This window comes from Hemitrygon akajei, chromosome 6 (assembly GCF_048418815.1).
Source record: "Hemitrygon akajei chromosome 6, sHemAka1.3, whole genome shotgun sequence".
In the NCBI taxonomy this organism is placed as follows: Eukaryota; Metazoa; Chordata; class Chondrichthyes; order Myliobatiformes; family Dasyatidae; genus Hemitrygon; species Hemitrygon akajei.
The window spans coordinates 136,593,557-136,606,972 of NC_133129.1; the positions used below are offsets into that span (position 1 = coordinate 136,593,557).

At 41.0% G+C, this 13,416-nt stretch overlaps 1 protein-coding gene across 1 annotated transcript in view; it reads right to left on the minus strand.

Annotated features, from left to right (window-relative positions):
- Positions 1–13,416, minus strand: part of gys1 (glycogen synthase 1 (muscle)) — a 123,425-nt gene that overhangs the window by 25,044 nt on the left and 84,965 nt on the right. Inside the window, exon 8 of the mRNA XM_073049355.1 lies at positions 8,270–8,376. Within this exon, the coding sequence (XP_072905456.1) occupies positions 8,270–8,376 (107 nt within the window). The remainder of the gene's footprint in view (positions 1–8,269; positions 8,377–13,416) is intronic.

Genomic DNA, 13,416 nt, shown 5'->3' on the forward strand with positions numbered 1-13,416 from the left:
AGGCCCTTTGGCCCACAATGTTGTGCCTACCCTTAAACCCTGCCTCCCATATAACCTCCCAATTTAAATTCCTCCATATAGCTGTCTAGTAGTCTCTTAAACTTCACTAGTGTATCTGTCTCCACCACAGACTCAGGCAGTGCATTCCACGCACTAACCACTCTCTGAGTGAAAAACCTTTCTCTAATATCCCCCTTGAACTTCCCTCCCCTTACCTTAAAGCCATGTCCTCTTGTATTGAGCAGTGCTGCCCTGGGGAAGAGGCGCTGGCTGTCCACTCTATCTATTCCTCTTAATATCTTGTACACCTCTATCACGTCTCCTCTCATCCTCCTTCTTTTCAAAGAGTAAAGCCCTAGCTCCCTTAATCTCTGATCATAATCCATACTCTCTAAACCAGGCAGCATCCTGGTAAATCTCCTCTGTACCCTTTCCAATGCTTCCACATCCTTCCTTCGATAAATGTATTTTCGAAATACATACTGTATCTGTCACCAAATACAAGCTTGAGATTCAATTTTCTCATTGGTGTGCTCAGTAAATCTATAGAACAATAACCTTAACAGTTATCCCCTTCAGTTTAAGAGCCTGATAGTAACTGAATCTGGCGGTGTGGGTCCTGAGGCTCCTGTACCTCCTTCCCGATGGCAGCAGTGAGAAGAGAGCATGGCCTGGGTGTTGGGGTGTCCCTGATGATGGGGGCTGCTTTCCTACAACAGCGTTTCGTGTAGATGCGCTCAATGGTGGGGAGGGCTTCACCCATGATGCACTGGGCCGAATCCATTACCTTTTGTAGGATTTTCTGTTCTAAGGCATTGGTGTTCCCCTACCAGTCCGTGATGCAAACAGCGCCCATCTGGATGCTGCTGTGCAAAACCCCGGGCAGAAGGACCTCATGCAAGAAATGTTTAGGATGGAACTGCAGTTCTGCAAGAAGCTTATAAAAGAGGCTCATGTACAGGCAGGACTAAGACTTGACAGCATGGTATACTGTCTCCACTATTATATGCTCTGCCCTGTAATGTCTGGAGACTCAGTAACAGCACAGACTGCACTTATCCACATCTGCACAGATTCAGCAGTGGCCTCCTCCTGCTCTCATCGACTTTGCTGCTTGAAATGTTTTGCCACATTGCAGGTCACCCTTAGACTGGGATGTACTTTACAAGCAAATCTAAAGTAATTAAAATCACAAAACAAAAATCATAGAATGAAAATGGCCTGTAGCTCCCTCAGCAGTTGTTCTCAGACTTGTTTAGTTAGCAGCCCACCCACCACTGAGTGGGAGAGTTATTCACTGGTAAGTAACCTAACCTGTCACTACTATATGATCATTAGACAATCAGAATCAGGTTTAATATCACCGGCATACGTTGTAAAATTTGTTGTTTTGCAACAGCCGTACAAAGCAATACATAATAATAAAAAACTATGAATTACAAGAAATATAAATGTATGATTATATATTAAATAAGTAGAGCAAAAAGAATTAAATAGTGACTTAGTGTACATGGGTCCATTGTCCATTCAGAAATCTGAAGGCAGAGGGGAAGAAGCTGTTCCTAAAATATTGAGTGAGAGTCTTCAGGCTGTTGTACCTCCTCCTTGATGACAGCTATGAGAAGAGGGCATGTCCTGGATGATGAGGGTCCTTCATGATGAAACTGCCCTTTTGAGGCATTGTCTTTGGAAGATGCCCTCACTGCAGGGGAAACCGGAGCCCACGGTGCAGCTGGCTGAGTTTGCAGCTTTTCCCAATCCTGTGCTGGGGCCCCTCCCTACCAGGTGGTGATCTGACCAGTTAGAATACTCTCCATGGAACATTCGTAGAAATCTGTGGTCTTTGGTGAAATACAGTGTCTCCTCAAACTCCTAATACAATATAGCCACTTGTCCCTTTTTTGTAATTGCGTTAATATGTTGGGCTCAGGACAGATCTTCGAGAGGTTGACACTCAGGAACATGAAACTGCTCACTTTTTCCACTTCCGATCCCTCAATGAGGATTGGTATGTGTCCCTCAACTTCTCTTATTCTGAAGTCCACTATCAATTCCTTGGTCTTACAGATGTAGCTTGCAAGATTGTTGTTGCAACACCACTCAACTAGCTGATCTAACTCATCCCTATATGCCTGCTCATTACCATCTAAAATTCTGCCAACGATCAAATTTATAGATGGCGTTTGAGCTGTGCCTAGCCACACAGTTGTGGGTGTAGAGAGTAGAGCACTGGGCTAAGCACAGATTCTTGAGGTGCAGCAGCGTTAATTGTGAGTGAGAAAGTCCACAAAGACAATGGTCTCCTGTGAGGAAGTCAAGGATCCAGTTGCAGGGGGAGGTAGGCAGGTCTAGGTTTTGGATCCCATGAATTAGAATTGAGGGTATGATTGTGTTAAATGCTGTGCTGTAATCAGTAAACAGCAACCTGATGTAGGTATTAATATTGTCCAGGTGATCCAAGGCCAAGTGGAGAGCCAATGAGATTGCATCTGCTGTAGGTCTATTGTGATGACAGGCAAACTGCAGTGGGTCCAGGTCCTTGCTTAGGCAGGAGTTGATTCCGGCCATGACCAACCTTTCAAAGCACTTTCATCACAGCAGATGTGAGTGCAACTGGGTGATAGTCACTGAGGCAGCTCACCCTGCCCTTCTTGGGCATGGGTATGACTGTCGCCCTTTTGAAGCATGTGGGAACCTCTGACTGCAGCAGTGAGAAACTGAAGATGTCCTTGAACACTCCTGCCAGCTGGTTGGTACAGGTTCTCAGTGCTTTGCCAGGTACAACATCAGGCCCTGGCACCTTGCAATGGTTCACCCACTTGAAAGATGTTCTGATGTTGGCCTCCGACACCAAGTTCACAGAGTCACTAGATCCTGCAGGGATTCACACAGGTGTAGTTTTATTCTCCCTCTCAAAGTGTGCGTAATAGGAAGTAATAGCCTGTAAACCTACCTGAACTGATGTGCATCCAATTCTATCTCTAACTTTAACTGGAATTGGTTTTTCACTCAAACACATAGCCTTCCATAGGTCGTACCTGCACCTACATAGTTCTGGATCACAGGTCATGAATGCCACAGGTCGAGTCCTCAGCAGATTATGAATCTCCTAGTTCATCCACGGATTTTGGTTTGGCTATGTCCGGCATGTTTTCAAAAGCACACACTCATCCACAAAGGTCTTGATGAAGTCGGTGGTATCTGTCATATTCCAAGAAGAATCCCTAGTTGAAATCCCTGCAGTGATAGGGAAGGCATTCTGGTGCACAGTTTCGTTACTGCTGATAATGCTGTTCAGCTCCTCCAGTGCCTGTCAAACACTGGCCTGAGGTGGCAGGTGCACCGCTACCATCTTTTATGCAGATCTCATAACAGTAATTTAACAAGGGAAGAGGAGCTCTTTTGGTGTGGTAGCAAAAACCTCTCCGCAAAAAAACAACAAGAAAAAGTTCAGTTGGTAATACTTTGTAATTTGGTTTGAATTATTCAAATAGCAGGCATAATGGTTCAAAAACCATTACGAGGTGATAAGACCATCATGAAACACTGGATTTCCTAGAACTAGTTAACATGAATTGCAACTGGAGATACTATTTATTTGTCTTGCTAGCTACAAGAGGCAATTCAAAGCATATTCATCCTCACTTATTCACTACTTTGAAATGACTGAGAACGAAAAGACCGTCAATCTAGCAGGTCATGAAGAAGAGGCAACCACATTTGTACTGCCAATGTACACTAGGTGAGCCTGTGAATTCTTGAGTTTTTCAATAACAGCTGAAAGAGTTACTATGAAACTTGAAGGGAGGGACACAGATAGGAGATGGGGAGGTTATTAGTATAGTGGCAATTGGATTGGAAGTGGTCTGCGAAGTATTTCTGTGCCCACAACTTAATATAGCATATTGCTCAATGTGAACTCCAGTCAATATTGCAGCAATATCGCATTTGTGTCAAAGCTGCTATTTACAGCATGTAGGTAGTATATGTAGCTTACAAGCTTACATATTGTAAGCTTACAGCTAACAAGCACATTAAACCACAGCTGCTTTAGGCTTCAGGTGACCACATATCTTTAAGTACTTATCAGCTCTAATTTCCATAGCATAGAGGAGATTAAGGTCTGCCAACTCCAAATAGTACTTTTTAATCACACAGATAGTCATCTGAAAGAGAAACTAACTCTGCTGTTTATTTATCCACTGCCTAACTCACAGTTACATATTGGTAAGTTTCTTCAGATGGCATGAATATCGATTTTTAGTTCTGGTTAAAAAAAAAATCTTTCTCCACCCCTCGCCTCTTGTATTCTCCACTCTGGCCTCTTACCTCTTCTCACCTGCCGATCACCACCCCTGGGTCCCCTACTCCTTCCCTTTCTCCCATGGTCCACTCTCTTCTCTGTCAGATCTCTTCCTCTCCATCCCTTTATCTTTCCCACTCACCTGGCTTCACCTATCACCTTCAAGCTATCCTCCTTCCCCTCCACCCACCTCTTCATTCTGGCATCTTCCCCCTTCCTCTCTAGTCCTGAAGAAGAGTTGCAGGCCCAAAACGTCTACTGTTTATTCATCTCCATAGATGCTGCTTGACCTGTTGAGTTCTTCCAGCATTTTGTGTGTGTTGCCCTAAAAAATGCTTTGTTTTCATAATGGTAATTGTTGGCTGGAAGAAATCTCAAAATATTTTCACCTTCCAGAGGAAAGAAAAATGCAGCCACAGGGGGAAGGCGGAAGTATGTTGAAAAGAATCAAAGGCACAGTCAAACAGAAAGATTAGATGATTTTCAGAGCAGTTAGACTTTTGCCAGATAGGAATTTGCAGTATGTTCACATTTTGGCAACTACCTAACATAAAAATGCTGAAAATATTTAGTAAGTCAGGCAGCATCTACAGAGAGTGAAAGATAGGTGACGTTTCAAAACAATGTTTCAAACAGAGCTAGTTATTGGGGTTCAAGTGAAACTGTTCAATTCATGGTATCAGATAAGGAGCAAGATTTTACTTTCTTTAAAGCCAAAATGAATCTTTCACATTCACTGTGCTTAAATTCTATCTTATACTTTTGCCCATTCATCAATCTAATCTCTGACACCGAATTATCTGACCTGCCTTCAGATTTTGAATTTTTCTATATAATTTATTATTTTTGAGTTAGTTCTGGTAGCATGGCATGCTGTGTAGGTGGGAGGCATGGTAGTGTAGTGGTTAAAGTAACCTTATTATAGCACCAGCTGGAAGATCAGAGGTTCGATTCCCACCGCTCTCTGTAAGATGTTTGTACACCCATGCCGGGATCATATGCGTTTTCTCACACATTACAAAGACGTATGGTTAGGGTTATTGAGTTGTGGTACGCTGTGTTGGCACCAACTGTGTGGCGGCACTGGCAGACTGCCCAGCATAGTCCTCACTGCGTTGATTTGACACAAATGATGCACTTCCCTGCATGTTTCAATGTAGATGTGAAAATAAAGCTAATCTTTATCTTTTCTGGAGATTTTACATGGACCGTTTTCCATAATTTATCTCAGTTGAATTATTTCTAAACAGAACACTAAAATCTATTAAGATATATTCAGATTAATGAGAATATTGTTTTAAACTTAATGCACTCATCTATCCTGTGTATATATTGCAGCTTGTGAGAATAAATATTTAGACAATCATGTAAAAAAAGATTTAAAAGTAATTAAAATAATTCATTACATATGTATTTTCTTAATTATTTTCTCAAACATCATATAAATGTAAATTTTGTTTTACCCCTCATATTTCCTCACACTCTCTCCTCTTCTAAGTATTGGTTTATGCTAACAAGAAACTATTATGAATCCCTTCTCCCACTGTTTTGTATTACACTGTAGCTTGTTCTGAAATGTCTTTAATTGTTTGTGTGATGTGAGGCTCACTCTTTGCACTCCTATTTCTTATGGGATGCATAAAGATCTAAAAATAGATATTTTCAAATTGATTAAATTCTTATTTTGGATATTATCACTTTTTAACCACAATGAAAAAAGGCAAACTTATTCCTGAAAAGCATTGAGAGACTATGGGAACTTAGATGGCAGGGGGTTCAATCAAAGGACTAAATTTGCATGTTCAAAACTTAGGGAAAAAAACATACGGGCATTTATCATGAGAAAAAGTTTATGCAAAAGACTTGAAAATAAGAAGTTGAATGGTGTAAGAGTTGAATATGACAACATTTTACTAAGAAATAGCTAATTAGTGCTAAATTTGCATGATTTCACCAGGGTAGACCATCTCTGTTGTCGGAAACTGTGAAGTTAGGTTGGATTGGTGAGATGACTACTAAAGAACGGACGAACTCTTGGAAACTCTTTTATGGGCTGACCACGAAGGGTTATGAATAATGCTAACGTATTCCTAGAAAAATGTGATGGGTATAGGTTACAGGAAAGCAAGTGGGGCAATGGGACTCATGGGACTGTTTTAAAAGCCAGCTTTGACTTGATGACCTAATGACCTTATTTGATGTCTGAAGAAAATATGAAATCATCAGCCTCTTCACTCTGTCTGGGACCAGAGTCCAGATATTGACAATGGCATAAAATAGATAGAAGAAGACAATGCCTAGGGTGTAAGTGAGAAAGCTGGCAGTAGCAGGAATCAATCTAGTACCAGGGTTAATTATCAGGAAATACTGGAGAAGTGAAGTAGAAAACAAAGAGCAAAAATGCCAAACAAGCCACCAGACATGTTATTTCCAATATTCACCATTATCTCTATCAGGTTCGTCTCTTTCCGGGACAGGCCCTCTTCTTATTACTACCATCAAGGAGGAGGTACAGGAGCCTGAAGACCCACATTTAATGATTTGGGAACAGCTTCTCCTCTGCTGCCCGATTTCTGAACAGTCCATAAACACATGAAGACTATCTCAATATTCTTTTTTTCCACTATTCATTTTTGAAATTTATAGATTTTAATGTTTTCGCACTTTATTGCTGCTGCAAAATAACAAATATCACATTATACATCAGTAATAACAAATTTGACTTTGATGCCAGTGGTGACCTTTTCTACAACACGAAAGGATGGCAGGGCCTGCTTGCTCAGTGCAAGTATGTCCTTGTCAGGGTGGAGTTGGTAAAGGTACAGGCTTTCAACCTCACCGTGCATGCACCGTACACACAGCAGCAGAAAGCGGTGCAAGAGGAGGTGCAATGAGTCTGTCTTTGCTGATGATTCATTGACAGCCACAGGAAATGGGGAAGGAAACGACTGACTATACAATGGCAGAGATGAGATTTGTTACAACTGTAAAAGAAGTGCAAAATATGAAAGGGTGCTCACACTGAAATTATTATTTGCCCTTGTCACAGACCATTCCTGGAAATAATGTGGTGATGCCTCTTGACAAGGTTCTTCTAAATTTGCCTCAGCATCTGCAGGGTAACTACATAGAAACCACATCTATACATTTTAGTTGCATTTGAAACACACAGGGCTTTTGGAAATGACACTTTTCTACTCATCTCTTCCCGTAACTTCACAATAAAACTGCAAAATATGTCTTATGCTATAACCTAGATGTTCTCGGCCTTCCGTTACTGAGCAGCAAGCTATGAGAATTGCCCCATGTAAATGAGGGGAATCTGAAGTGGGGACAAGATCCTGGTTGGCTCTTACAGTCCTGGGAATGAAAATCACCTATAATCCCATCCACAGAATACATCAGGGCATATCTTTTAGTTCTCAAAGATGACAGAATGAAGTTTACTAAGATAGTCAAGAACAAACAAGTGATGGAGTGCTGGCAACCAGTATTACAACCAGTTTCAATAGTCTTAAAGTTAGGAGAGATGCAAGATGTTCTGCTGACCCAGCCTGCACCACTTTACCAAAATTAACATATGGCCCTTGGTGTGTCATGGAAAGCGCGTTACTGGTGTAAATCCAAGCTTTGAAAGAAATTTAGGTAACAGCAATTTTTTGCCTCTGAAGAAAATTAAGTACGTGCATTGGTTTTCAAGTTGTTTTCAGTCTTTTGTTAACACATTTGTTTGTAGATAATGTGCTCAGTATTCTGATGAAGACTCCCAGACCTAACTATTGATTCTCCAAGATGGTGTCTGACCTACTACTGTTTCCAGAATTTTCTGTTTTTGTTAGGGCTCAAATATCACAGTTTAGTTTTATTAAATCATCTTGCCCCTTATTTGTTCAACATTTCATAGTTTTTATCAGTAATATCTGCCTTATTTCCAGGGAACCATTGGAATAAATGTACTTTGCTTACCAAAGCTGTTTCCGTACTGCTTGTCCCTTCAGGGTTTCAACATTGAAGTTATTGGTCTTCGCAGGCATGATGAAAAATGCAACTACAGTAACATCACTTCGATTTGCCTGTTTTAGGTACAGAGAAGCAGAAACATTAAGTAAGCCATTCCCCTTTTTCCAGGGGTAAGCTACCAGTTACAATACTAGTTCATCATAAACTCAGGAGTGCAGCTTAACTTGATAATATTTCCTCCCAACACACTTCCTGTAAGGACTCCTTACTAGAGTACAAGGAAAAAGGCAACTTGTTCTGCCAAGTACGTGGAAACTCTAGGCAAGAACAAGCTAGCCAATACATTCTACTTTCTCCTAAGTTGCTTTGAAGATTCATCCACTTATCCAGCCCCATTCCAAATGCTGCTATCAAATCGCCTCTGCTTCTATCCCAGGCAGTGCACACTAAACTCTTTTTCTTCACACCACTTTTAGTTCTTTTGCTAATTAATTCATTCTATATTCATTGATTCTTGATCCTCTGACCAAAGCAAACTGTTTTAGTTATGCCACTGCCCTTCATGATTTTAAGTACCCGATCCCTTTGCAATCTAGAACAAGCCTAACTAAAGACTCTAATCCCTGGAATCAATCCAGTAAATTTCTTCTGTACCCCCTTCAGAGCATTTACAGTTTTCTAGAACTGGATATAATACACCAGTTGTGGTGAACTACTGTTCTGCAAATATTCATCATAATTTTTTTTTACTCTTATGAGTCCAAGGCCAAATCTGCCCTTTAAACCTCTTTCTCAATCTGTCCTGCCACTTTCAACAAACTAAAAACAAATACCCTAAAACAGTGCACGGAAAATGCTGGAGGAACTCAGCAGGTCAGGCAGCATCTATGGAAATGAGTTAACTGTCGGCGTTTCGAGCCGAGACCCTTCTTCAGGACTGAAATGGAAGGAGGAAGACGGCAGAATAAAAAGGTGGGGGAGGGGAAGGGGGCTAGCTCAAAGGTGATAGATGAAGCTAATTGGGTGGGAAAGGTAAAGGACTGCAGAGGAAAGAATCTGATAGGAGAGGAGAAAGGGGAGGGGGGGCCCAGGGGGAAGTGATAGGTAGGTGGGGAATAGAAGATGGAGGAGGAGGGAAAAAATTACCAGAAGAAGAAATACCCTAAAATTCACTCTTCATGTATCCCTTTTAGAAATGCAAATCACACTCCTCAATGCTTCTCCTCTTTCTTCCGACCAAGCTTATTGTCACTTGCATAATACAGTAAATAAATCTTGGTTGTAACAGTACCACAGGCACGTAGGTGCAGACATCACACAGAATATACATTATACATACAGTTATACTATACAGTGAATGAAGACTGTGCCAGAACAAGACCTTAGTGCGAAAACACAGGCACCATCAAAGAAAAGTCTACAGTAGTTCAAGAGGTGGTCCGTAGGTAGGATTCAGGCTGTGCAGGCAGTTTGCTGATAGTTGTAGGAAAGGAGCTGTTCCTGAAACTGATGGCATGGGACTTCAGGCTTCCCTATCTCTGCCTGATGGGTAGCAGTGAGAAGAGGGCATGACAGGCTGGTGGGAATCCTTGATGATAGATATTGCCTCTTTGAGAACAGCGCTTCCTGTGGACATTAACACTAAATACACACCTTATATTTCTCAACATTACATTTCAACAGCTATCTATGTCCCCATGCCATCAGCCCTTGTATGTCCTCTTTAAATCTGTTAAGATTTTCACAGATCCTAATGCCTCCAGGTTCGGTGCCATCTGTAAATCTTGAAATTACCTATACATCTTATCCTCGTTATATGCGTCTTCAGACTATGTGGATTCATAGTTATGTGAGGAACCTATTTCTACCAATGTCTCCTTTTTTGTGTCCAAAACTCACAGTTATGCGAGGGGCACTGCTTTCCCACCAATACAAGTCAGGTGCGCGCGCCTTACAGTCTCACTCCCGCCAGTCTCGCATTGGTTTTGGCAAGCTGTGGATGCGCGATCTTGCACTCTTAAACTTTTGTTGGCTTCACCTACGGTACAGTGATTTTGTGCTTAAAATATTTAACTATGCCTCCTAAGCATCCAATGTCATGACTGGGCCATCAGCCAAGCGGCAGAGAACTGCTTTAACACTTGAAAAAAAGTTGGAAATTATAAACAGCGTGGCATCAGCTGAAGGTAACACACCTCTGGGATGCTACTGCCGGGAACAGGATCTTGCCTTTAAAGTTCTTTTGTTGCTTGACAATGCACCAGCCCATCCTAAACATTTGGACAGCATTCATCCTAACGTAACAGTGCGTTTCCTGCTGCTTAACACATCGCTGATTCAACCACTTGACCAAGGTGCGATCCACATTCAAGGCTTTTTTTTACGGCAAACTATCTCTCAGATGCAGCAGGCAACAGACGATTTTGAAAATCCCGGGAGTTTACCAACAGTGAGGGAATGGTGGAAGTCGGAACACTTGGCACAAATGGCGATGGACATGGACCCAAGTTTAGAACGGAGTCAGCATTTCAGTTGTACTCTGCCATCAACCCTTCTTCCCTAACAAGCAAATCTATGCTGAAAAACAAAATGCTGCCAAGCAAACAACCCTCACCAAACCAGTGCTGGCAGTTCTAAGAGTTCTGTGAGTCTTCCTTCACCCCTTGCTGTGCTTGATATGATCCTGACAACCACAACCATCCACCTTATCCATGTAAAGCTGCCCAACACCACAACAACTACTCATCTCCCAGAGTGAACACACCTGCCACTGTTGGTGAGTGCTGTACACCCTAGTATGTTAACTTTCTATGATTTATTACATTGAATATTACCTTAAATTGATGAAATATAATACGAATGTGCCTTGTGGTACTGCTTTTGTGTCGTATTGGTATGAAAATGTGAATAAATTACAGATAAAACATATTTAGGAAGCCCTCTGGAACGCATCCCTATTTTCTCCATTTAAATAATTATTCACATTATGCGATTTCACGTTATGCGTCAACTGCGAGGAACGTATCCCCCTCATAAAACAAGGATAGGGTGTATTAAGAAAAACAGTACTGGGGAATTTCACTGTACATCTTGTTCGGTCTAAGAAGCAATCTTTCAGCACACGTGGTAGCTTCCTGTTGCTCAGCCAAATTTCTAAAAGTGCTGCTACAACCCCTTTTATTGCAAGACCTGAACTTTAATTTTATCTGCAGAGTGACATTTTATTAAATGCCCTTTTAAATCCATATATAATTCCTTCATCAACCTTTTCATGTGACTTCATCAGAAAGTGCTGTGAAATTCGATAGACACAATGTGTTTTAACCAATCTACCTTGGCTTTCTCCAGTCACTGTGACTGTTAACTATCCCTAATTTTCGTTTCTAAATATCTTCCCACCACTGAATTACCTGCAGTTATTACTTTTTGCCTCAATTACATTGACTGACAGAACCATCAGCATTGTCCAAACCAATTCCATAACTCTATCAACTACCATAAGCTCTCATTACCTCCACCATTAGTCATTAGTGCAACAGGACCTCCCAGACCTGAACTCGATTGGCTTCGGGACACACTTTAACCATGGTTGGATTTTCTCTGGGTGCTCCAGTTTTCTCCTAAATGTATATGTTGGTAGGATAAAGGGCTCCAGTGCAGATGAGTGGCAGAATCTGTAATAGGTGTGGTAGGGGTGGTGGGTTAGTTAACAGGTATGTGAGGAGAATAAAATGGATTAGGATTATTGTAAAAAATCGGTGCTTGATAGTTGGTACAGACTCAATGGGCCAAAAGGCTTGTTCCTTGATGAATGTCTCTGATTCCAGGCAATGACCCAGCTTAGTTACAATATCATCTATTCTTTCATCATCAATTGAAACCAACGTTCTGCATTTCACAACACTCTTCACTTACCATCATATGCAGATTATTAAAATGACATGAACAGATATAAAAAATAAAGATTTTGCTTTCTGAATACTTTTGGGCACATTGTACGGATTTTGGGCTGCTGATCGTGAAAATCAGCATGAAATTTCATGCAACATTTTAAAAAAGAATGGTCTATATTTGTTCTGCCAATTCATAACTTAAGTCAGAATAACTGATGTCTAGATTAAGGAAGGCATTTTTTGTTGGTCTACAAATCAAATACCGTAGATGTCGGATTATAAGCCGCTACTTTTTCCCCACATTTTGAACAGCTTTGAACTCTGCGGCCTTTAATACGGTGCGGCTAATGCATTATTTTTTTCATGCCGCCAAAAACATTTTGCCTCGTAACAGTAGACCAATAAAATTGATGAGTAGTTCACAGAGGTCCAATGAAATTGTACGATAAATCAAGCGCACTTTCACAATTAAATTATTGTAAATCAGTCATTTGTACTCACCCTCATCAACATTGAAAACACTCGAAGAAAAGCATTGTTCTGCCTTTATGGCAGTTATTTAGTTTATAATATTTTCGCTTAGTAATTCATTTGTTAGTTAAAGTTAGAAGTGTTTTAACTATATTTGTTTTCTGTACTACATCGCGGGATGCTATGACGTCACACCCGGTTTCGCCGCGTCTTGTGGGAAAAATGCCGTTTGCGATAAACGGGACGGCGGGGGGGGAGCGGCATTACGCGAGCGGCTTTGGATCTGAGCGAACACTGCTTTTAAGTTAAAGGCGATCAATAACTTTTCCTGGTAGGCTGCAGTATATATATTTTTTACCAGTCGTTAGGAGATATTGGAATGTTGTTCAGTAAAAAAGTATACGCAACGTATATTTAAAAGTAGCCGCGTTACAGGCACGGTTCGAAAAAAAGCATTTGCAATATGTATTTGTTTATGTTACCATATGGATTTAATTAAAAGTTAAAAAATCCTCACGTGTAATATCTTTCTGTGTAAATATCTCATATTACAACGTGGGACACCTGCGGCCGAAAATCCGGTGCGGCCTAAAATCCGGTGCGGCCTGTACAAGTAAAAAATTGATTTTCTTTCTAAAATTAGAGCCAGCGGCTTTTAATCAGGTGCGCTCTGTAGTCCGGAATCTACGGTAGGTAATCTATGACAGGCAATTCAAATAGCTTCTAGTGGAACTGGAGAAAATCACATGGAACGTATTCAAGGATGTTGTTGAAAAATTTCTTGGCCAC